At 38.5% G+C, this 26,487-nt stretch overlaps 1 protein-coding gene and 1 pseudogene across 1 annotated transcript in view; both read right to left on the minus strand.

Annotated features, from left to right (window-relative positions):
- LOC149143677 (hypothetical protein At1g04090-like) overlaps positions 1–22,059 on the minus strand; it is a 46,055-nt pseudogene extending 23,996 nt beyond the window's left edge.
- A 1,345-nt stretch (positions 22,060–23,404) lies between these two features.
- LOC149143678 (uncharacterized) overlaps positions 23,405–26,487 on the minus strand; it is a 31,915-nt gene continuing 28,832 nt past the window's right edge. The window contains exons 2-6 of the mRNA XM_089447206.1: positions 25,569–25,819; positions 24,941–25,316; positions 24,670–24,801; positions 24,397–24,572; positions 23,405–23,995 (exon numbers count right to left, since the gene is read on the minus strand). Of these exons, the coding sequence (XP_089303332.1) occupies positions 23,872–23,995; positions 24,397–24,572; positions 24,670–24,801; positions 24,941–25,316; positions 25,569–25,819 (1,059 nt within the window). The 3' untranslated portion in view covers positions 23,405–23,871. The remainder of the gene's footprint in view (positions 23,996–24,396; positions 24,573–24,669; positions 24,802–24,940; positions 25,317–25,568; positions 25,820–26,487) is intronic.

A 26,487-nucleotide genomic window follows, 5' to 3' on the forward strand; every position in this document is an offset into this window, starting at 1 on the left:
TTAGTCCTAATCCTATGGACTATGAAAGCAATAGTGATGAAGAGCATGATGAAGATTTCAAATAAATAAAAAGTCGCAGTTTCCACTTAGTCCTAATCCTATGGACTATGAGCAGCAGTGATGAAGAGCATGATGAAGAATTTCAAATGAATAGAGAGTCACAATGTCCACTAAGTCCTAATCCTATGGACTATGAGAGCAGCAGTGATGAAGAGCATGATGAAGAATTTCAAATGAATAGAGAGTCACGGTGTCCACTTAGTCATAATCCTATGGACTATGAGAGCCGCAGTGATGAATATCATGATGAAAATTTTCAAATAAATAAAGAATCGTGATTTCGACTTAGTCCTAATCTTATGGACTATGAGAGCAGCAGCGATGAAGAGCATGATGAAGAATTTCAAATGAATAGAGACTCACGGTTTCCACTTAGTCCTAATCCTGTGGACTATGAGAGCAATAGTGATGAAGTTCAGGATGAAGACAAATTTCCAATAAATCGAGAGTCACATTTTCCACCTAGTCATAATCCTAAAGACCATGAGAGAAGTGATGACAAAGAGCGAGATGAAGCACTTAGTCCTAATCCTAAGGACTATGAGAGCAGTAATGATGAAGGCGGGATGAAGAATTTCCAGTAAGTAAAGAGTCACATTTTCCACATAGTTCTGATCCTATGGACTATGAGAGTAGCACTGACAATGCACATGATGAAGAATATACAATAAACATTGAGTCAAATTTTCCATTTAATTTTAATTCTAAGGACTATGAGGGTAGCACTGAAGAAGGGCAAGATGAAGAATATCCTCCAAGTCAGTATTTCAAAAGCACAGATGATCATAGTGAGGATAATATTCCTCATAACGATGATGAAAATGCTTATACATATGATGATCCAATGATAGAGATGTTTCTAGTAAATATTGTATTGAGAAGTAGGATAAAACATTTTCATATCAATCCAAGATGTTCTGGTTATACAAGGGGTAGAGCAGAACATCTGACGAGAATAAGTTCTATCAGTGCTCTCATTTCAAGTGAATGTTGTCAAAAAGATTGCTTGAAACATATGGATTTCAAGTTTGCATTGGAGGAAAGGAAGAGATATTTGTTAATGAAGAAAGGCATGCAAAATTCATATTTAGTGGGGTGCATGCAATCTACATTGTCAATTTATGATTATCATATTGGGTCTTTATTTATATGTAGAAAGGCTTTCAAAATGTTTCATTCAATGGGTAATTTTCGTCTGTCAAGAATCCAAGAAAATTTGGAAAAGGATCCTACATTTTATTCAAAAGTACATCATAAACGACAGTTTGGGCCATTATGAAACACTGCAATGTCGTGGATGAAAGACTTCTTTTCGAAGAATGGAGAATGTATGCCAAATAGAGAGACAATACATATTCCAGATAATTTCTCAAAACGAGAAATCTACAACTTTTACAAAGAATATGCAGAAGGTGTTGAAGAACGTGGTCGATTTATTACATATCAATATTCTGTGAAGATATGGAAGAAAGAATTCAACAATCTCTGTATTCCTAAGAAGACAAGGATGGGGATTGTGCTTCTCTTAAGTCAAAAATAGATAAATGTGAAGGGGTAGAAAGAGGTAAGCATTCATAACATTAATTTTTAAAACTGAAGTCATCAACTATGAAAACGTATTTATTAATGACTTTCTTTTATGTTGTGTAGATTCCATTGTCAAAGAGCTTCAAGAGTATCGTGAACAACAAACAAGTGAAAGGAAAGAGTTGTACAAACATCGGAAGGAGTGTTATGATAATCCAAATAAATATTTGGGTTTGATAATTGATGGTATGGACCAGAATAAAACACTTCTACCACATTTTGTTCACACACCCAAAAATTTACAAGAGAAAAATTTTATTCAGTATCACTTGGTCGGTTGTATGGCCTTCAATGGGAAAATGTTGCCAAGGGTATACTTCAGAGCTCCAAATATTCATAATGATGCAAATCTAACAATAATCATAATTCATTATGTGTTTTCTCATCGGTCTGATAATCTTCCTGAAGTTTTGTATCTACAATTGGACAACACTTGTCGTGAAAACAAAAATCAGATTGTTTTTGGATATCTAAACATGCTTGTTGAATTGAGAATTTTTCATAAGGTAAAGGTTGGTTTCTTTCTTGTTTGGCACACTCATGACCATATTGATCAAATGTTCAGTCGCTTTTCGGTCACATTGAGGAGGAAGGAAGTTGAGAGTATGTCATCATTAATTGAATGTATTAAGAAATCATACGTGTCAGAGCCTATTTTTGATGTGTTGAAAGAAACTGTTGACATGCAAAGGTTTATTCTAGGATCGTATGGTGAGGAGAAATGCATTGAACAACCTAATAACATTAGCTTCAAACATCAATTTCGTATCAAAAAAACTGATGGGAAAACACTAATATGGGGTAAGAAGTATTCAACTGCTACAGAATGGGCGTTGTCATCAAGTTTGGCATTTTTTAAGTTCATTCCAAATCATCCAATATTTGCGTCAACTATATTGTTATTACAATCAGTTGTTGAAGTTCATAATGCACGTAAACAGAATAGAGATATAAATTATTTTGATTGCTTAGAAGAAATTAAAAAATGTATTAGATATACATATCAGTACTTTGATATTGTTGATTCAAATAGGTGGGAGTCTTTTTCAATAATCAAAGTGATATAATTTCAAGAACAACAAATGAAGATATACCTTTGAAAACTCCATTTATTTGCCACAAAATGTGTCAAATGAACATGAGGAAAAAAACATTGTTGAACAACAAAAATCTCAATGTATTATGAATTTTTCACAGGTAGAGGAAAGAGAAATGTATATTGGTTCCAGAAAATCTCGTGCACAATGTGAAGTCATGGAAGACCTTTACAGGGATTCAGTACAAGATATTAAGGACGGTTGCATGATCGCAGTGCTCGCAGATGGAGATCCCAATGGCTATCCATTCTGGGTTGCTAAGATTATAAAGGTCATTACAGAAAATGAAGACGTTGCAGGTGTTGAAATACATTGGTATGCCACAAATACACACCCATTCAATGGTGTGTACGAGCCAAAAATGGTAGTTGATAAAAAAAAATTGGCGGGAACTAAAAAAGAAAAAAGATACAAATATAAATCATCGTCGCATGGACCTCTTAAAATTAGAGGATGTTGACATACTTGTTTATGACTTCAATTTAACAAAGAGAGAAACTCTTTGCTTCAAGACGATAGAAATTCTGAAGAAGTTGTTACCAGAAGGAACAGTGTTGAGATGGGAGTCTGCGGAAACCATTCGTAGATCCAAACGAATTTTGAAATCTGAAATCGTGGGCATGCATGTGGACTCAGATGGAGCACTAGTTGATGAAAGAGAAGAATATGGAACATATTCATCTGCATCTAGTCATTCATCTGAAGATGTGAATTCTGATGGTGTGCAAGAAAATGAGTGATTTTGAATAATTGTCTAAGACAATTTATATAACTAATGTTTGCATCATATCTTAAATAAAAAAAATTGATTTCCATATGGTGTTAAATGAAGTTATGAGTCATTTTTATGTTTGTTGGATTATATGTTTTAATTATGATGATTTTTATAGTTTAGAATATCTACAATGCAACAATAACTTAAGGATATAATTTATGTTTCATTCAATCTACACGTATTGACATTTTGATTAATTTAGTCATGTAAATTGTTCATAATGTCATGGTTTAAATGCGTTGAAAACTTAGAGTTTTTTAATTCTATGGTTGAAATTTTTCCAAATTTTTTTCATATTTAATGTTATGGTTGAAAACAATTAGAGTTTTAGCGATCTTTAATGTCATGTTATTATATGTTTAACAACATGGATGAAAACTGATGGAATTTTAATGTGTTTCGAATCTCATTATTTCATCTTTATCGTCATTATTAAAAAATGTTGAAATTAAACCTGAGAAACAAAAATGTTATACTACAAAAACATTAGTGTGTTTTTTTTCCTCAAAAGCAATTGTTTTTTGCACACAAAAAAATTGGTTTTACTGCCATTTTTTTAAAATGTTGAAAATTAACCCTAAAAAAAAACATCATTCCAATATACACACTTTTCGTGTTTAGTACTGTTTTTCATGTTTTTTTTTTGTTTTTTTCCCGTTTTGAGTTTATAGTTCTCGTTTCAAAATTTACATTGTTTTGGGTTGTCGTACATATTTGTACAATATTTTGTAAAAAGTTTATATTTTGTGCACTAGTACATTCACTATTGTTTATAGTTCATTGTGAAAAGTAGTTTCGTTGTGATCTTTGCTTTGGTAGCGTCAATGATTTAAGATTCTAACCCAGACACCAAGATCGTGGAAAAACAACATTCATACATTTTAGCATTATATATGGCCACACTGCGAGCATCTGGTGATCTCAATTTTGGTAGAATGAAAGCTCGATTATTTGCAAAATTCTAGTTTGATGCAAGCTTCTCAAGAGCAGTGGCATTTTGTAAAGTTGGCAAACTAAGAATCTTTTCCACATTGAAGTCTGAGATAGTTGACACAATGACAATGATTCAGGATTATAGAAATAGCCTTGGCTACAAGAAGGACTAATTCGCAGCCGGTGTCTATGGTAGGGATATGAGCTAACACTCAGAGAAAGAGAATTTGAAGGGTTAGATAACACAACAAAATCAACAGAAGACAAAGGTAATATTGGTGTATTGTGGTTCCTTTATCTCATTGTCCTAAATATATCATGCCTTTCAAAATGAGCTAGTGAACGCTTGGACGGCAGTTCCCTTGTTTGGCTATGAATTTCATATGTAAACGGGCCAAGTTGAGCTCGAGGATTTGATGTCAAGCTAGTATGTTGTGATGAAAATGAATGCTTTTGATCTTCTAGTTGAGATCCACTAGCTTGACTTGTTAGATTTTCCTCGTTGTTATGGTAACCATGTGATTCACCTAAAATGGTTGAATAAAGAATAACTTCCTCTGATAGAAGATTTTGTATAGTACCAACCCACTCATAGTCAAGGTGACTGCTTTTCTCACGGATAAGGGAACTCAAAATGAAAGCATCATCATTATCACTGAGTAGCTCTCTTTAATTTCCTCAATCTTGTGTCGAATCTCTTCTTGGTATTCATCCATTTTCACATTATATATGGCCACACTGCGAGCATCTGGTGATTTCAATTTTGGTAGAATGAAAACATGATTATTTGCAAAATTCTGGTTTGATGCAGGCTTCTTAAGAGCAGTAAAATTTTGTAAAGCTGGAAAACTAAGAATCTTGTCCACATTGAAGTTTGAGATAGTTGACAATGATGCAGGATTACAGAGAGAGCCTTGGCTATAAGGACTAATTGTTAATTTTAGGCAACAATGGTATGTTCTATGCTTTAGAGAAATTTTACTTCAATTTCTTTATTAGCCCAATATTAATATTCAGATTAGCAACCACATCAACATGATAGTAAAATGCAGATAGAAGATAAACATAAACAGTAGAAGACAAGCCAAGACAAGAAGACACAACATGTGGCACCAGCCAGGGGCAAACCCCAATGTGGGGAAACCCTTGATCAAATCTTCTTTTAGTCTTCAATAGTTCAGCGAAGAGAGATAGTACAATTTACAAATCTGATAATTTATAATAGTAGCAAAAGAGCCCTAACCAGAAAAGTCAACGCTGGTCAACAAGGCATATTTGACTCTCAGCAAATCGGTCAACTTCAGTCAACTTCGGCCTCCAAACACCAAGATAAAATAGCCCTCAAAACAGTCAAATTCAGCCTAGTCAAAGTTTGGTCAAACAGTGCACCTACGATCAGCCCTAGCTGCAGTCAACGTTGGTCAACAGTGAACGTCTAGCCTCGATTTCTATGCCCATAAATGTGGCCCGCCCAAACAGAGATACTCTCACAAAAACGCAGTCAAAGGAGGTCAACGTACGCTGGTCAAACTATCCAAAAATTTGGTCTCCTAAAATTTCAGCCTCCTGAAATTTCGCTCTCCTGAAATTTCAGACGTGTGGAAAGAGAGAGGCCCAGAAATCCATACCCAATCAATGAGGATAGAGAGAGAGAAATGTGAAGCTGAGTGTGTCCAAATGGCTAAGTCACCTTCTATTTATATGCAACGTTGAGCATGAATAGACGTGACTATTGGGCTTATGAGCCTACATAAGTTTGTTGGCTAACCTTAACAATTTAACCATAATCAAAATAAATTAATAACTTCATTTGTACATGTCAAAATCGGATGAACTTTAGATCAATCCTACACCTTTCAGAGAGAAAAATCAAAAAAAAATATCGGTTGTCATAAATAAGATGACCCATGTGGATTTTGACCTTGGTTGCCAATTTTAACACTCCCTCTCAACTAAGGAGAGCTCCATCTACTAATCCATTTGCCAATATGTACTATCTCTGCCATCAATGCACTGCTCTACTGAACTATGTAAAAGAAGAAGTGATTGAGAATGTACCATACCATTCTCTATTGACCTGAAGTAAGTCTCAATTAAAGGAGAGTGTGGTATACCACTCTTACTGACCCAAAGTCAATTCCAATCAAAAGAGAGTGTCTCATATCACTCTTACTGACCTGAAGTCAGTGCCAATTGATCCCAGATCAATATCGGTCATCCTAGCATAGGGAGTACAGTAGTACACGATGTGTCCATCGGTAGTACTATGGTCCCTATCCTAATTTCCCTACTCATTGCCCAGATGAAAGGTACTTCCCATGAGTCTCAGATTGCATGAGTAGGATGTCTCGGTAGGAGAAGGATGAACCACTCATTCTGCCTACATGTCGCCAAGGGGTATCGCATGGGAAGGTTGAACCACTCACCCTGTACACAGAAAACCACTAGGGGAAGGCTAAACCACTCACCCTATGGTTTCTCATTGCTCCAAGAAGTACCCCAAGCCCCTTGTAGCTCCCAATGCTCAATTTCCATCTCATACAGGACCCTCATAAGAGGGTCTCTCCATGACTCCAAGTCGTTCTCAGAAGGCCAAGAACTTCACCTTCCCTAGGGGCTTTGTCAGAATATCGGTGACCTGCTCATAAGTCTCAATGTGATGGAGCCTTATTTCTTCTCGTTGTACCATATCCCGGATAAAGTGGTACATGATATCTATATGGTTGGAGCAATCATGAAACACGGGATTCTTTGATAATCGAATCCCACTCTGGTTGTCGCATAGGATCACGGTGGTATCCAGTACATGTCCAAATAGCTCACTGAAAAGCTTCCTCAACCAGATAGCTTCACAAGAGGCCATACTAGCAGCTATATATTCGGCCTCGACAGTGCTCAAGGCAACCAATTTATGCTTCCTGCTCATCTAAGATATCGAAGTAGAACCCAAAGAGAAACATCATCCAGAAGTGCTCTTACGATCCACCACACTACCAGCCCAATCAACATCAGAATAACCATGCAACCTCACATCTTTGGTAGTGTATCTCAGTGCATGAGTGATTGTGCCTCGCAGATATCTCAGAAGATTCTTGGAACCAATCCAATGTATCTGATGAGACTCAACTATATATTGGCTTAATGTGTTAACTGCAAAACATATGTCCGGATGGGAGTTCACCAAGAACATCAGTGCTCCTATGAGTTGATGATACTCAAAAGCATTTCTCAATTCAGGTCCAGCAGCACTACCACATAACTTCTTAAATTTAAGTTCCATCGGAGTAGTCACAGGCTTGCAATCCACCATCCCAAATCTTTCCAATATCTTCACAACATATTTTCCTTGAGAGAGGAAAATTTCACTTGTCTTTTGCCAGACCTCCAACCGTAGGAAATAGTGCATCGATCATAGGTCCTTCATATCAAATTCAGAAGCCAACTCCCTCTTACATTTGTGAATGAGAGGGTCTGCACTTCCATTAGCTCCATGCTTGATTTTGTAGAGCCACTTAGAGGTGACAACCGATTTTCCTGGGGTCTAGGGACCACATCCACACATCATTCTTCATAATTGACTTGTATTCTTCATTCATAGCATCCTTCCATAATTTATGCTTTACGACTTCTTTGAATGATGAAGGCTCATTTTGAATGATAGTGCTCATGACGGTCAAATATCCTTGATATATGTTCGGCTTCTTGCCTTCACGGAAAGTCCCCCTTGGTGCAATGTGTCTCGGCATTTTCGAGAGTCTCCCTAAGCCATCAGGGTCTCCTTTTGGAGAAGGAGGGCTCATGAGGAGGAGGATCAATAGGATCCATAGGTTCATCAACATCAAAGATCGTTTCGTTTTCTTTTGCACCCTTATTTTCGGTGTCAGCGTCTTTGTCCTTCCTTAGGATAGGAAGGTTGTTGATCTTCCTGAGGGCCATATCTTCGTCAAAGGTGACATCATGACTTATCTCAACTTTCTTTTCACCAGCCACATAAATTCTATATCCCTTAGAATTTTCACTATAACCCACAAAGATTCATTTCTTCCCAGATGCACCCAATTTGTTTCTTTTCTCTTTCGGCACACGAAAATATACGGACTTCCAAAAATTCTAAAACGAGAGACATTGGGTTTCTTACTAGTGAACATTTCTTCGGGGCGTCTTGGAGTCCAATGCTTGATGACGGCATCAGTTTTGAACATACACGACGGTATTTGCAACTTCAGGCCATAGGAACTTCGGAAAGCCTTAATCATGAAGCATGGCACGAACTGCTTCTACAATAGAGCGAGTCTTCGTTTCAGCCACACCATTCTGCTCAAGAGTGTATGGCATTGTAATCTCCCTCTTAATGCCAGCTTCTCTGCAATAATCTTGGAATTCATTGGATTCATACTCGGTCCCATTATCAGTGCTCAATATCTTGATTTTCTTCTCAGATTGGTTTTCGATCAAGGCTTTGAAGTGTCGGAACCAGGTGAACACTTTATCCTTCTTGTTAAAGAAGTAGATCCAGGGCTTGCAAGAACAATCATCTGTAAAGGTGAGATAATATAAGTATCCTCCCAAAGAGTTTACGGGCATCATACCATATATGTCGGAGTGGATCAACTGAAATATATCTGTGGTCTTGCTATTACTTGAGGAGAATGGTCCCTTTGTAAGTTTTCTTTCCGTACATCCCGGACATACACCTTTATGCTCTACTTTGAACTCGGGCATACCTGTCACCATCTGTCTCACATCAAGTGGGGCCTTATAATGAAGATGGGCAAACCTTCGGTACCATAGTTCAGATTGTAGAGTTGTGTCGCAAGACATGGCTCCCAATGGACTTCCTCCAACTTGATACAAAGTGTCAACACTGAACCTAAGAGTAAAAGCATCTTTAAAATTTCTTTTCCAAACACGTACCTTTCCATCGATGAATGCCACCTTGAATCCTTTGTCATCCATGGCTGAAATGGACACCAGGTTCTTCTTGAGATCAAGTACATATAGTACTTCTTGAAAATGAATAGTGTTACGTTGATTCAATTGAAGGGTAACATTCCCTAATCCCTTCATGGGATAGGTGGCATCGTCTCTAAGGATGATCTCCAAGTTTGTATCATTTTCTATCAGATTAAAGAGGGCTTCCTTGTATCCGGTGAAGTACCTTGAGGCACCACTATCAATCAGCCAATTTCCCAAAGTGTCCGGAGGAAAGGCATTGGAGAGGGTTGATATAAGATACTACTCTTTTTGCTTATTGTTAACAACATTTGATTCTTCATACCTAGAGTTCCTTGATTTCTTGGAGGGTCGACCATTTCCTTGATGTCCCGCATTCCTTTTTCCTTTGCCATTGGACCTGCCATTCCTTTGATTGTTGTTGTTGAAGTTGCCCTTGGAATGATTGTGATCATCGTCATGTGATGTGTCCCTTCTATTTGGACACTCCCTTGTATAGTGGCCAAACTTATTGTAAACAAAGCACCTGCCCTTCCTTCCTCCCTTAGATCCAGGCTTTCCATGGAAATGACCTTTAGACCCTGCATTATTTCTCCTTTTGGCATGAGCAGAGAATGCAGTGTGGTTGCTCTTATTAGAAGGTATTTCTTGCTCCACCATTCTTGTTTCTTCTTGAATGAATCTTGACATCAGTTCTTCAAACCCTAGAATTCAATAATTGTTGGGGACCGTGGTTCTAAATACATACCACTCGAGTAGGAATCCTCCAAGGGTGGTGAGAGTAAATTCCCTATCAAGAATGACTTCTCCAATCGAGAGTAGATCATTCTTGATCTTAGTAATCCTCAAGAAATAGGATTGAATATCCTCTTCCTTGCCCTTCTTAATATCCTTCAACTTATTCTCAAGAAATAGAATTTGATTAGCATTACTAACCTTGAACATGCCAACCAACTTGTCGTAGATCTCTTTGGAGGTTTTCAATTCGGAGATGTAGGCCATCATATGCTTGTCAATGGAATCCCTAATAATCTTCTTTGCTGACTTCGGCCCTATTGTACTTGGTCTTCACGACATCCAGTGCATTTGAAGGAGGTTCAGGGATTTTACCCTGCACATAGTCCATCACTACTTTTTTTTCAAAGGTCAAATCAAAAGACATCTTCCATCTATGATAGTCAGATTTATCTTGGAGCTTGTCTTCAACTAGGAAGTAGTATGAGTAACCCATTGAACCTTTGTCCTTGTCCAACTGTCTTTGGTGATTGCTCTTTCACTCTTGCTTGGATTTTGTCTTCACCTCACCCTGATACCATGTTAATTTTAGGCAACAATGGTATGTTCTATGTTTTAGAGCAATTTTACTTCAATTTCTTTATTAGCCCAATATCAATATTCAGATTAGCAATCACATCAACATGATAGTAAAATGTAGATTAGAATATAAACATAAATAGTAGAAGACAAGAGGACACAAGATGTGGCACCAGCCAGGGACAAACCCCAATGTGGGGAAACCCTTGATCAATTCTTCTTATAGTCTTCAATAGTTCAGCAGAGAGATATAGTACAATTTGCAAATCTGATAATTTATAACAACAAGAAAAGAGCCCTAACCAGAAAAGTCAACAAGGCAGATTTGACCCTCAACAAATCGGTCAACTTCAGTCAACTTCGGCTTCTAAACAACAAGATAAAACAACCCTCAAAACAGTCAAATTCAGTGCAATTAAAGTTTGCTCAAACAGCCCACCTAGGTCAGCCCTAACTACAATCAACGTTGGTCAACAATCAATGTTTAACCTCGATTTTTGTGCCCAAAAATGCGGCATGCCCATACAGAGATGGAAATCACAAAAACATAGTCAAAGGAGGTCAACGCTTGGTCAAATTGTCCAGAAATTCTGTCTCCTAAAATTTCGACCTCCTGAAATTTCGCTCTCCTGAAATTTCAGCGTCTTGAAATTTCGGCCTCCTGGAATTTCGAATGTGTGGAGAGAGAGAGGCCCAGAAATCCATACCCAATCAATGAGGAGAGAAAGAGAGAGAAATGTGAAAATGAGTGTCCAAATGAGGCTAAGTCACCTTCTATTTATATGCAACGTTGAGAATGAATAGACGTGATTGTTGGGCTTCTAATCCTACATAAGTTTGATACTCGACCTTGACAATTTCACCATAATCAAAATAAATTCATAACTTCATTTGTACATGTCAGAATTGGATGATCTTTGGATCAATCCTACACCTCTCGGAGAGAGGAATCCAAGAAAAATATCAGCTGTCATAAATAAGATAACCCGTGTGTGGTTTGGCCTTAGTTGTCAATTTTAACAATAATGCTCCACCGGTGTCTAGGGTAGGGATATGAGCTCACACTAAGAAAGAGAAGCTAGAGGGTTAGATAACACAACAAAATCAACAAACGACAAAGGTAACATTGGTGTACTATGGTTCCTTTATCTCACTGTCCTAAATAGAGCGTGTGTTTCGAAATCAAATAATGAACGCTTGGACAGTAGCTCCCTTTTTTGGCTATGAATTTCAGATGTAAACAAGCCAAGTTGAGCTCGAGGATTTGATGTCACACCGCTAAGTTCTACTCTGCATGTAGTTTCATCACATTTGTTGGGTTTACTGATGGAGGTGTTCCAACTCTATTGTTTCTACCAACATTAAGGCAACCTTCAATGTATGAGCTCCCGAAAGATTCTAAGGGCCTGAGGATAGACGTGATCTCCACGCACCAGGTGCCAAATATTTATCTATCTTCAAATTAGTTATATTGACTGGTCTCGGCATTCACAATGAGACTGAACCCCTACATTATTTACCATGCAATTGGGGCACTGATACTTAGCACTGCAAACTTTTATATTTGTATAAGGAAATCCTTATGATCATAGTGATTAACAATAAAATTCTTTGGTAAGGGGCTTGAGGAAAAGCAATATCTAACCTTTCACAAATCACATATTGGTCGCTACTGTTATATGATATCTATACATTAGCAAGGTATACTTGCACACTAAGTACTTGATCTGAAAATGGAGCTCTTAGGCTTCTTGTCTAACTTACAAGAACTTCTCCCATTTCCAAAGCTTTAAATTTTCCCAAGTCTTAATGATTAACCAATGCGGATTAAAAAATGCTTGAAAATATAGGTGTATGCTTGTATTTGTTTTTTACTGTTGAGTTCTTATGTTCATTTGCTTATGCTTATGTGAAACACAAATAACAATAAATAAAGCAGCAATTCAACAACCCCATAAGACAACAATATAATATGGAGTTCACCTTGATATCTTGGGCTACGCCTCCTTGAGCTCTAATCAACTCGATTAAGCTCTCTGGGATCATGGCTTCAATTCTTTTACAAGTGCTACACTTAACTCCATTGGTTTACAGTTGAACCAATGGGCTTAGAATGTCATCTTACCCTTGGTTGTCTTTGTTCTGCAGACAGGTCTAGGCTTCTCTGGACTTGACTCCTTTAGTCAATGCTCTAAGCTTCTCGAGCTTCTGACTTCTTTGACTCCCTCAGAATTCTGCATTTGTCTCTGGAACTCCTTCTCATGTCTTCAACACACCTCAGACAACCAGCCACAGCTCGATCATTCGATCTCTTGTTGTGTTGCAACTTCACTGCAGCCTCGTGGCTCTTTAGAAGTCTATTAGAGCCCTCTGGCTTTGCGGCTCTGCCTCCAACCTCTGGTGGCTCTGCCTATTACAGTGAGCTCAATTTGAGTCTCACACAACAAATACAATCAGTAGGACTGTACTTGGATCCCCCAAGTCTCTCTGGAGTACACAGACTCTCTGGAGTACTCTCTCTGTCTTTGTCTTAACCCTGGCTCACTTGCTGCCTTTGCTTCTTCAGGTCAGCTCGGCTCTGGTTTCTCTGCTTCCAAGTCTGCTTATTGCTTCCTAGGCTGCTCTCTCTCCTCTCTGTCAGTCTATGGCTTTAAATCCAATCTGCTTCCTAACTGTTTGTTTCCGCTTCTCGGCTTTCTGGTTCCCTGCCTCTGTCTGTTCAAATCCCTTCTTTCGGCAGTTACAGTAACTGCATAACGCCTTATAGGGAGGTGGCCACCTATTCCTTTAACGGATGAGTGTGTCAAGTTCACCAGAAACACTCGATCATTTGAAACGGCCGTTATTTCTGTTTACTCCAAGAATGCCCGCGAAACACGAATCTCTGCCAACTCATCGTCCACGTCAAACTTCAAAATCTCGCACAATCTACTTTATAACTTCGTCAAATCCGGTCATCCATCGGGTCGCATCTCCGCCGTTGATCTGGACCCTCCAGATCCTACGGTCATCGCACATATCAGGCAGATAACTTACTCGACGTTTACTCGTCCGATGTGAGCGGTTTTCTCTCTCTTCCGCTGGACGCGTGTCACTCATTGTGTGGCATTGGGCGAGACTCGGTCTAAACCGCTTACCGCTCGAAGCCCTTCCGATATCCTGCCGAAATCTGTGGAATCCCACCTCGGACGGAACCGAAACACTTTCCACTGCATTTCATGATTTTTCGGGTCCGGGCGCATGTGGCTCTCCTTCTTCGAGGGGTTTGCCGTGGGTTTGACTCAAACCATCGCTAACTTTGCTAATTCGCGACAGCGCGCGTTACCATGGTTCGCCGCTCTGCGCGCTTGATCAATGACCCTCGTTGATCCCCGCTGATCGCAGTTAGCAACTCTCATGAGGATTCCTCTGATAAGCTTGATCTTCACAAGATTTTTAATCTTTGGCATAAATTACAGAGAGTTCATGAAGACTTAGACAATTTCAAGATCCATTTTGGATCACACATTCCCACTAAAAGAACTTTTGGTCCACCAAAAGATTGATACACTGATATGAGCAGTAAATGAGAGTAACAGCACCCTCTTCTTTCAACGTCCCTACACTTGCCTTTGCATAGTGTCGCTGAACCAAAATCTCTGACCACTTCCCTGCTTGGATGGGTTGGTCGAAGTGGTTGGTCGTCTCAGGAAGAACTGTTTTCCTCCTTGACTTCATGCAGAACTTCTGCTGTGAAGTTTACAAAAGGTAGTTTGAACTTCTTTGCCTTGATCCTTGATCCTTGATCCAAGGTGGCTCAAACGAATGTGAAGTACATCTGCTCCACAAAACTTTTATCTGTACATGTTTGAAAAGTTGCTAATAACAACTGTTAACAACAGCACGCATATAGACAACAACTGGATGGACTAACTCCTACTTCAACAAAAAAACAGATTTCACATCTTGTGAATCCTTCCATGTCTTATATGTACATACAAATGATTGACTAGATAACCAACCAATAAAACATGCGTTTACAACAAATGACTCTTCAAGTCAAGCATGTAGGAAAAAGACTTTTAGGACTCTTTTCCAAAAGATGAAACACTTCATCATTATGTCCATTTTGGAGACCAAGTTTACTTCTCCCAAGCAAACATCACATGCATCTCATGCTCATGCATGCATTCCATCTTTCAATTTTCGCTGAAGTAGATTGTAGCTGAAATGAACATGTTGTTGCAGCAATAAAGTGAGTTTCCTACTCAACTTCTTTCCATTTACCATTTTGGTAAGATCCTGCAACTTGCATTTATTCCACAAAGAAATGCAAACAAATGCATCAATAGACATGCAATCTTAATTGGATTAGAATGCCAACCATTTCTTACCAATCCATTTCAAAAGTCCCTCCTTTGTTTGCACATCAGCATCGATATGTGAATCACCCTGAAACACATCAATCATGGAATCTTTATTTCCATCCCTACCATTTTCTTTTTCCACCTTCTCCTTCAGCTTTGGTGGAAGCAGTGTTGGATTCAAAGTCCAACACCTTTCAGCAAGATGCCCTTGCTTATGGCAGTAAGTGCAACACATGTGCATCCTTTTGACAGCATGATTTGCCTTGTCATGTGGACTTTTGGCTGCTTGCTTCTTTTCCTTCAAAAGTTTCATGTATGTGGCCATCGTCTTCCAACATCTAGAAACATAATGGTTATCCAAAGCACAAAAGTAACATGCAATTCTTTTTCCATGCTTTACAAAATCAAAAGGAATGTGTTTAGAACCATATTTATACCTGCCTCTTTCACCTTTATTGTCTTCATGAAGAGGTGACGCAAATGAAGTGGCTCCCTTTGGAACACCATCACTTTCTTCAAGGCTGTCAGAGTTTCCACAACTCTGGTTCAAGTGTGTGCTTCTGAACACCTGCATCCTGCGAACGATGTTTCGAGCTATTACATTCCTCCTTAATACAATCCTCACACTTCTGAGGTAGAGGACCTGCAATGAAACTCCTTTTTGGAATTGTTTCAATGGCCTTCATAGCAGCTTTAGAACTCTCTCCATAAGACTGTCCATAGCCAAGACCCAAATACTTAGGCCTTTCCTCAACCATTATTGGCTCAACAATACCTTGTGCATGTTTGCCCAATCTTTTTCCTTCATATCTCATCTTGAACATTAGCTTGGAATCTATGCCTCTAGTATGTTTTTCAAAAGAACCAATATAGGCATTCTTAGAAGAATTTGAAAACAAATAGGAATGGTTTACCTCTTCTTCAAGCTGATACTTGGTCAAGGCTTCTTTGGCAACAAAGAGTTGTGACTCCAACTCATGCATCCTTTTCAAGTTCATATTTGCAATATGAAGTTGCCTCTCCATTTCCTGCAATTTTCCAGAAAGCCTCTACTTCTCTTCCTCCACGGAATTCAACTGCTCTCTAATTATGCTACTCTTCATTCCATCCTCATACATTTCTCTCACCATATCCATCATGGTGGACAAGTCTTGCTTCATGTCTCCATTAAAGGAACTTGGGGAGCAAGAAGAATTTGAGAACTCGCTTGTAGAAATTGTCATTTTCAAAGTGCACAAAAGAACTTCAAACAAGATTATTAAAGAGCTTATTTAGTAACCTCTTGCAACAATCTTTTGTGCTTCAAGGATTTCCCTGAGGTCCTTTGGGCTAGAAGAATGCCTTCAGCCCCCCTTTTTTCTTGTCCTTCCTGGACTGAGCTATCAATAGCTTTCCCTTCACCTCTGCAAACTCAAACAATAGTCAGTCTGCAACCAAGCATACAATCAATGAGGCAATCAAGCCTTGACTGTCCAAACACCTTTCAAACATACAATCTTTGCCCTATCAATCAAGCATTCTGATAGAACCTTCTTTGAAGGTGGGGTTAATCAATCTTAAGCTCTGATATCACCTGATCTGAAAATGGGGCTCTTAGGCTTCTTGTCTACCTTACAAGAACCTCTCCCACTTCCAAAGCTTTAAATTTTCCCAAGTCTTAATGATTAACCAATGCGGAATTAAGAAATGCTTGAAAATATAAGTGTATGCTTGTATTTGTTTTTGACTGTTGAGTGCTTATGTTCATTTGCTTACGCTGATGTGAAACACAAATAACAGTAAATAAAGCAGCAATTCAACACCCCCATAAGACAACAATATAATATGGAGTTCACCCTAATATCTTGGGCTACGTCTCCTTGAGCTCTAATCAACTCGATTAGGCTCTCTGGGATCATCGCTTCAATTCTTTTACAAGTGCTACACTTAACTCCATTGGTTTATAACTGAACCAATGGGCTTAGAATGCCATCTTACCCCTGGTTGTCCTTGTTCTGCAGACAGGTCTAGGCTTCTCTGGACTTGACTCCTTCAGTCAGTGCTCTGAGCTTCTCGAGCTTCTGGCTTCTCTGACTCCCTCAGAATTCTGCATTTGTCTCTGGAACTCCTTCTCCTATCTTCAACACACCTCAGACAACTAGCCACAGCTCGATCATTCGATCTCCTGCTGTGCTGCAACTTCACTGCAGCCTCATGGCTCTTTAGAAGTCTATTAGAGCTCTCTGGCTCTGCGGCTCTGCCTCCAACCTCTGGTGGCTCTGCTTATTACAGTGAGCTCAATTTGAGTCTCACACAACAGATACAATCAGTAGGACTATACTTGGATCCCCCAAGTCTCTCTGGAGTACACACTCTCTGGAGTACTCTCTCTATCTCTGTTTTAACCCTGGCTCACTCGCTGCCTTTGCTTCTTCAAGTCAACTCGGCTCTGGTTTCTCTGCTTCCAGGTCTGTTCACTACTTCCTAGGCTGCTCTCTCTCCTCTCTGTCACTCTGTGGCTTTAAAGCCAATCTGCTACCTGACTGTCCGTTTCCGCTTCTCGGCTTTTTGGTTCCCTACCTCTGTCCATTCGAATCCCTTCTTTCGGCAGTTATATTAACTGCATAATGCCTTATAGGGAGGTGGCCACCTATTCCTTTAACGGATGAGCGTGTCAGGTTCACTGAAAACACTCGATCATTTGAAACGGCCGTTATTTCCATTTACTCCAAGAATATCCGCGAAACATGAATCTCTACCAACTCATCGTCCACGTCGGACTTCAAAATCCCACACAATCTGCTTTATAACTTCGTCAAATCCAGTCATCCATCGGGTCGCATCTCCGCCGTTGATCTGGACCCTCCATATCCTACGATCATCACACATATCAGGCGGATAACTTGCTCGACGTTTACCCGTCCGATGTGAGCGGTTTTCTCTCTCTTCCACCGGATGCGTGTCACTCGCTGTGTGGCATCGGGCAAGACTCAGTCTAAACCGCTTACTGCTCGAAACCCTTCCAATATCCTACCGGTTTCTATGGAATCCCGCCTCGGACGGAACCGAAACACTTTCCGCTACATTTCATGATTTTTCGGGTCTGGGCGCATGTGGCTCTCCTTCGAGGGGTTTTCCCTATTGTCGCTAATCGCATATCAAATTCCTCCGCCGTTGAATCAAACCATCGCTGATTTTGCTAATTCGCGATAACGCGCGTTACTATGGTCCGCCGCTCTGCGCGCTTGATCGACGGCCCTCGTTGATCCCTGCTGATCGCAATGAGCAACTATCATGAGGATTCCTCTGATAAGCTTGATATTCACAAGATTTTTAATCTTTGCCATAAATTATAGAGTTCATGAAGACTTGAAGAGTTTCAGGATCCAAGATCCATTTTGGATCAGTGCTTGTCCAATCTAGATGCTCCAATAAGAGAGATCTGTAAGAAGAAAAACAAATCATTGCATGTGGAGTATCCACGAATCTCTAACTTCATTTAATTCTAATTTCGGCATTTTGTAAGAGATCAGTAATAAATACAATCTCATCCATTCCGCTGGCATCTTTTAAAGTCTAATGACACCTTTCATTTACAGCATGCCCATAAATCACTTTTAAAAATGCTAGCCAACATATAGTTTACTCATTTAAATCAATAAAACAGTGAAATAAGCATGCAACATGCTTAAAACCATGTCAAAACAACATGAGCTGCTCTCATGCCATGCCCTCTTTAATTGCTTTTTGAGAAATTAGCTTCTCCTTTGGCACCCATTTCGCTGATGTTGACACACCACAAGAAATATTACATTAGTCATGACCCATGGAATTGACAAGTTCTTACAGGTGAAAGGAAAGTTGGAAATCCCGTGAAGGAAATCCTGAAGATCCTGGTGACTAACAATAAAATTCATCGGTAAGGACCTTTAACTGGAGGACAATTAATATCTGACCTTCCACAAATCACATATTGGCCACTACTGTTATATGATATTGTTAGTTACCATCTAGTTTTTTGCAGTAAACCTGCCTATATATTAGCAAATTATACTTGCACACTAAGTTCTTTGTCCAATCTAGATGCTCCAATAAGAGAGATCTGTAAGAAGAAAAACAAATCATTGCAAGTGTAGTATCCACGAATCTCTAACTTCATTTAAGTCTATTTTGGCATTTTGTAAGAGAATAGTAATAAATACAATCTCATCCATTGCGCTGGTATGCTTTAAAGTCTAATGACACCTTTCATTTACAGCGTGACCATAAATCACTTTTAAAAATACTACCCAACATTTAGTTTACTCATTCACATCAATTAAATAGTGAAATAAATATGCAACATACTTAAAACCATGTCAAAACATGAGCTACCCTCAATACAGACTCGAGAAATTAGCTTCTCCTTTGGCACCCATTTAGATGATGTTGACACATCAAAAAAAATATTACATATGAGTCGTGACCCATGCAATTGACAAGTTCTTACCTGTGAATCGAAAGCTAGAAACTAAGATGAGGTACATAGGTAAAATGGGTAACTATGGTTCCTCTGTTCTTGGAATTTGGTACCTTTGAGAAGGTATCCTACAAGTATACACACTGAACAAACAGCTATCAGGAATTAATAACCGCCTTGAAAACAACCAGGAATTAGGTAAACACATAGAGAAGAATTTAAACCAAAACCTGGATCTGATTTCTTCCCCTGAACCCTTAGGAACTACATTTCATCTTACTAAAATAAGTGTTGCAGAAGAATGGAGCATTCTTTCCTTTCCAACATCGCACTCATTTTCTACCTTTTCAACTCTGGGAAACATTGCTTAAATAGAATTTCCTTAATAACTTTGGTGAATCATCCACTGATCATTAAAAATAAAGGCTAGAAAGTACAAAACGTTGACTTTAAGGTATGTAACAATGCCACATGATGGTTTTGATTTTACATCTCTGAAATCTATTACTCTAGCAGAAAATCCCTAGGCAACCTAGGTGAATCATCCTGCAATTGGTATTGTAAGGCTAGAAAAGATCAAGCATTGAATTTAAGGTTTGTGACCACAACAAAAGAGTTTATTTCTTGGAAATCTTCTACTTATGGAAAATTCTAAACCAACATGGGCAAATTATCCTCAATTGCAAGGATCCAACAATCTGCTATATGGAAAACAGGGGCATTGATGCACATATGGTCAACAAGGTGCATTGGTATTTCAATGATGGGGGCCTGAGCTGACCACAGACACTGCTTGAGTTGACCTATGCTGACAGAACACTGTAATCCGATGCTTCCTTCGGAGTAGAAGCTAAATAAGTTGAAAGAAAATAGATTGTGAACTGAACCGGGTTAGGTTCTTGTTGAAAGAGGCATCAGGATGACCTTGTAAGACCCTTTTCCATCTCTTGTATGCCCTGATATTGATGAAGCGCAAGTCCTAGCTTGTTAAACAAATGAGAAACTGAAGCTCTGTTGTAGATTTCCTAAAAATATATATACATTAAGCCTGAAAATTTGCCTTTAAAAAGGGCGTTTTGTTCTACAATATTGCATTCAGATACCACCTACAATCAGGTCAATTTCTCATTGAAAGAAGCCTGATCACAGGCTTGTAAAACTCTTTTGTCGGGCCCAGAATGCCTCGGTTGAGGACTCCATCAACTAAACCCAAGCCCTGGCTGTGATTATCAAATGAAGACTCGGGTTTTCTAAACACAGAATTCAAAAAAAATCCATGCACGAGCTGTGAAACACAGCATTTGGGTAAAAAATGGAGTGCTCTGGTTGGGATTTCAACGATACCCTGTTTGAAAACTCTTGACCACCAGCAAGTTTCACGTGTGCACTATCAGATTCTAAAAAGCACATTCAGAAGTACGGGATCCGCTTTCAGAGACCAAAGATATGCAGTTCCCTTCAAAGCCATTCATGGGTCAGTGCATAGCCCTTAAGGCTCTCAACAGACAGAAGATACAACAAACACAAAGCAAAAACACAGTGGTTTTTAGACCACTAGGCTCAAATTTCTTGCTTAAAATGCACATGTCATTGCCAAATTAAACAAAATGGGGATTTTCAATGTTCATGCATGCTATCACAATCCTGGCCAAAAAAAACAATATACTACAAGCCTAATAACAACAACAGATTAGATCCTTCATTGACAGTATTAAGAAACCACCCACCTTAAAAACAAGTAATACAAGTCAATACCCACAGATAATATTTGGATTTGCAGAGGCCAAAGCACACTTCGCTGCATAAAAAACCATTATTGCAGGCATGACAGAGAGGGTTGTTGATGATGATGATGATAATAATAATAATCATATGAAGAGCAGCAACATTGGAGGACGACGGTAGTTCCAGCTTCCACGTTGTATGCAATCTGATAAGCATGGAGTTAGGTTTGGGTCCTAAGCTTCAGTGTTATAGACGTTGCTCTTAATTGACACCCTCCAGAGATTCTTCAAAATAAGTCCTCTTGCCAAGCTTCAAACCTATATGAGATTGTCCAAAGCATGCAGAAACTGGGATTGCTACTGCAGAATTGTTTTCCTCCATGTTTTCGATATCCTTGTCCTCTGCATGAATTTAGAATCTTTGGAACACATCTGTGGTTGTTGATGTTCCTTGGTGCCACAACAATGCTTATCGCCATTAAGTTCCACATCCTTCGTCCAGTGATATGACTTTTCTCTTTCTGACTCATCTGTTCTAGATCCTACTTGGCTTCTCAAGTCCAAGAAATCAACATTCCTGCCCTTCATATCACTGGACTCCATGGACCCCGTCTTGATTTCACAGAGATCTGGCTCAACCTTTGAGAGAGCCACAGCCAGGAAAATACACATATCCATTATGGACTGAACCGTCATCCATCAGAGTATCCCCACCACCTCCTGTTTCATTTTCCCATTGAGCCCTCTTTTCAATGTCAGTTCCTCTATTAGGAAATAGCATTATATTCTCCCAGTCCCATGGGGAGGAAGACGCCTTCATGTCCCAATCCATGAGTACGCTGTTCCCTGAAAAGTTTGTTTTTAGAGTCCAAGTGAACCCATTACCAGAAATGGTAAGGACCTCTCTACACCATCCTCGACCCTCAAAACTAAACCTGATGCCTAAAATTTTCCATACCATCCTCGGCCCTCGAAACTAAACCTGATGCCTAAAATTCTCTGCCATGATTACCATCTTCACTGATCTGGTCGATTCCATGGATTCCAGGAGTGAAAAAGAGTGTTCTGAATCCACTTGTAGATGAAGTACCTGCTTATATATACAAAAACATGTACAGCCAAGCCGAGGAAAAAAAAAAACTTTATCAGAACAGCAGCAGGAAGGAAATGCCAAACCCTAGCTCGGAATAGACATGTGTAAGGCACTCACTACAACAACTGGAGGATGATGAATCACTACGGTGTCGTCACAAAGAACCTCATAAAAAGATGCCTATTGGCGAAACCATTCAACCAGAAGCATAGCAATCAAATAGACTATCCAACCAAATATACCAGTAAACAACATCACGACACTAGACAATTGTAGTGTGAAAAAACGCTGGCACATCCAAATCCCAACATCCAAATGTCAACGACAAAGCCAATTCCAACTATTCAAAGAACACAGCATAAGTATCAGTAAAAGCAACAAATACCTACTACCTGAGGGTACAACTTGATGACAAACAAATTTGTTGTTAGGAAAACTTGACAGTTTGTGGCACTACCAGAAACAAATTTGTTGCTAGGAAAACCAGACAGTTTATAGCACTAGCAGATGCACCAGATCTGATTATTCTAACAAGAGCTCTAAAACCAAAAAAAGGGTTATGAGAAAAAGTACAACAATAGCAAAACCCATCCCGATCTAAAATTTCATAGTTTTAAAACAATTTGTTCACTTTACAATTTTAACTTCAAAATTAAAAAAATTAGCCTTTCCCCTGAAAAAGTAGAAAAGCTTTGCAAAACAGAGAGAATGTGCACAGAAAGCAAAGTCTCTACCTAGGAGAGGCAATCACAGGAACTGGTTTAAAACACCATACTCTAAACATTTTACAAAATTTGCTTTTTTCCAACTGCTTAAAATAACAGAAGATTGAAAACCAGCATTTCTCACTTGAAATACAGTAAGAAATCATTTTGGATGGATGGAATTGCATATATCAGATGTTAACATTGCACAGTCCTGTTGTAGTAGGGGTATTCAAGGCTGTTGAATCCATTTCTACATTAAAAATAAAAATTTCACCAATTCATTTGATAAAAATTACAATTTTGACAAAAATTGCCTAGCTAACCGTCAAAAGTCAAAAACATAGAATGTTTAGCCTTCTTCATTTGAAAGATAACTATAAGCTTTAAAAGAATGCACACCTGTTATGTCACATTATCTGTAAGTTATAATCTTATCATTATGCTAGTTCTGAAAAGCATGATAGATTATAAATGTGGCAACTAGATGACCTTTGAAGGTCACTCTTTTAAAATATATCGTGTAGCATTTTGTACTTAATAAAAAAAGTCATAAAGCTTCAAAATTTTCTGGTGAAAATCTAATGATATAAAGTTAAAAAATTAGATCATTAGTATGCTCGTTTCTCTTATAAAGCACAAACTTTGAAACTAAATAAAGCCTTAAAAAATCAATACATTACTACGTATTGACAATGGAGCAGTAGAAAACTCAGACGCTGACATTTTTACAAAAGTTTCCTGAAAAAATTCCTTTCCCAGGAAGATATCCAGGAAATAGTATTATTTAATTGTGGTTCACCACAAATAAATAATACAAAATCATGCAATTTATGTACTATGCACATCACTCCCACTCTACAGTTGATGGAGGTTTTGAGGTTATGTCATAAACTATTCTATTTACTCCACGAACACTGTTGCAAATCTTCGCAGAAACCTCTGCAAGGAACTTGGGATCAAATTGATACCTGTAGCCAAAACAACCATGTACAATTTATTATAATAAGCATACGCAATGTGACAAATGAATTGAGAAACGCACAACAGAAGTAAATTAATGTCTCAGTTTTTTGGTTGTGGAACATGTTTTGCGATCTTATTAGAAGACTAAAATATCTTAGAAAGAAAGTTATAGCAAAATTGGCATCTAGGCTCAAATGTAGGTAATTCTAGGTAAGAGAAGACATCTCTAGGCTCAAATGCAGGTAATTCTAGGTAAGAGAAGACATCTCTAGGCTCAAATGTAGGTAATTCTAGGTAAGAGAAGACATCTCTAGGCTCAAATGTAGGTAATTCTACATTTGACTCTCCAAGAAAATGAGAAAAATGACAAGCACAACCAAGGGATATGATACAACAAAAAACGCACCAGTCTGCAGTCATTCCATCCTCACTAGTGATTGCTCTCAATGCAACTGCATGTGAGTGAGTCCTCTTATCACCTTGCACACCAACAGTCTTTACTGGCAAAAAAACTGCGAAAGCTTGCCAAATTGAATCATATAGTCCAGCATCCTTGATTGAATTGATAAAGATCTCATCAACCTGTCAAAAGATGCAAACATACGATGAGAAACTTGGACCACTCTTATACAATCCACTAAGAGTGAACCCATATTGCACGCATATCACATATATATACCAGGCGTATGGTATCCAAGGCATTTCCTTCAGTGACATCACCCAAAATACGTACAGCTAAGCCAGGACCAGGGAATGGATGCCTCTTAAGAAACCCTTGAGGAACACTCAAAATTGCTCCTAGCTTTCGTACCTGTTAATATTTATAAACATAGATCCGAGATTACCAGTACTAAAATCAGTCCTGAGAGAATTTCACAAAAAAACGACCATATCATCACAGAGTATCTAATTAAAGTAAACCTTAAAGAAAAGATTTAAATGAGATAGACCTCATCTTTGAAAAGCCACTTAAGAGGCTCAATAAGTTTCAGATTCATTTCCTCTGGAAGCCCCCCAACATTATGATGGCTCTTGATTGTGTGAGAGTGATTTCTCCCACTCCCAGGTGGTGGACACGACTCAATTACATCAGGATACAGAGTACCCTGGACCAAGAACATTGGCTTCCTTCCCAGTTTTTTTTCCAAATCTAAAGAGAATTCATCAAAAATGTGGATGAATTCCCCTCCAATAATTTTCCGTTTTCTTTCAGGGTCTGTTACTCCTTTGAGTTTATTAAGAAAACGTTCTGTTGCATCAATACAAGTCACAGGCAACTGTAGATCACTTTTAAATGTGGCCATTACACGCTCTCTCTCCTTGTACCTGACAGAATCCAACTAAATGTCATCAAAGAACAGGAATCGCATACTCCTATCCAATATGTCAAATGAAAACCATTCATACTAATTTCTATTGGCTTGCAATCGGTTTTACGTTATACAATCATTTTGCACAACAGCTACACATAACATGCTTTAATGCTTTTCCTCAAATTCTACTGAATAATAATCTCATTTCACCCTAAAGCATAATCTTCTAGAACAGATATACATTGCACTGTGCTTTTCAGCTCACCTCAAAAGTCCATTGTCCACAAAAACACAGTGAAGCCTGTCTCCAAGTGCTCTGTGTACAAGAGTCGCTGCAACTGTGGAGTCCACACCACCTGACAATGCACAGATGGCATGATCCACTGGTCCAACCATTCCTCTCACTGTTTGAATTTGCTCTTCTAGCACATCCTCGAGTTTCCAATCAGCTTTGATGCCACAAACACTGAAAAGAAAATGGCGTAGCGTCTCCATTCCAAGCACTGAATGGGTCACCTATCATACATGATCCCAAATTTGGTGTTAATAGTTTTCAACTACCAAATCATTAATTTCATAATGGAAACAGAACGATTCTTAAAGAAAAAGGCACTTAAGTCATGCATATTATAACATTATTACAGTTACTTGAGCATCAAGAACAAGCTATGGAGATGTGGTACTCTTGTCTGTCACAGTTTGAGGTTTATAGAAATAAAGGCTCCAACTCACTCTAAATTACAGAGAAAAAAACATGCATACATTGCAATTTTTCAATTATCTATAATACAGTTATCAAAATAACATAAACATATGTCTAGTACATCAGTGCAGCCAAACAAGAACAGTTGTCAGGTATGACACATATGTTTGATATAGTCTTGCAAACATTGCGATCAAGATTAAATCGGCGAGGGTCCGAAATCGGAAAAAATCTTAAAAATTGGGAAAAATTTGATAAAAATCAGCAAATACAAAAATATTCATTTTTTTCAAATTTTTTAACATCTAAAGCATCCACAACATAAAATGAATGCATTGACACCTTAATATGAAAAGAGAACTAATATATAAGATGTGTAATATCATGTCTAGTGCTACATCACATAACAGTGAATCATTTCCTGAATACTACATAAAATGAATGCATTGACACATAAATATGAAAAGAGAACTAATATATA

The sequence above is a fragment of the Pinus tabuliformis genome, chromosome X (genome assembly GCF_031772625.1).
Source record: "Pinus tabuliformis cultivar Carrire ecotype Pingquan chromosome X, CPIR1, whole genome shotgun sequence".
Lineage (NCBI taxonomy): Eukaryota > Viridiplantae > Streptophyta > Pinopsida > Pinales > Pinaceae > Pinus > Pinus tabuliformis.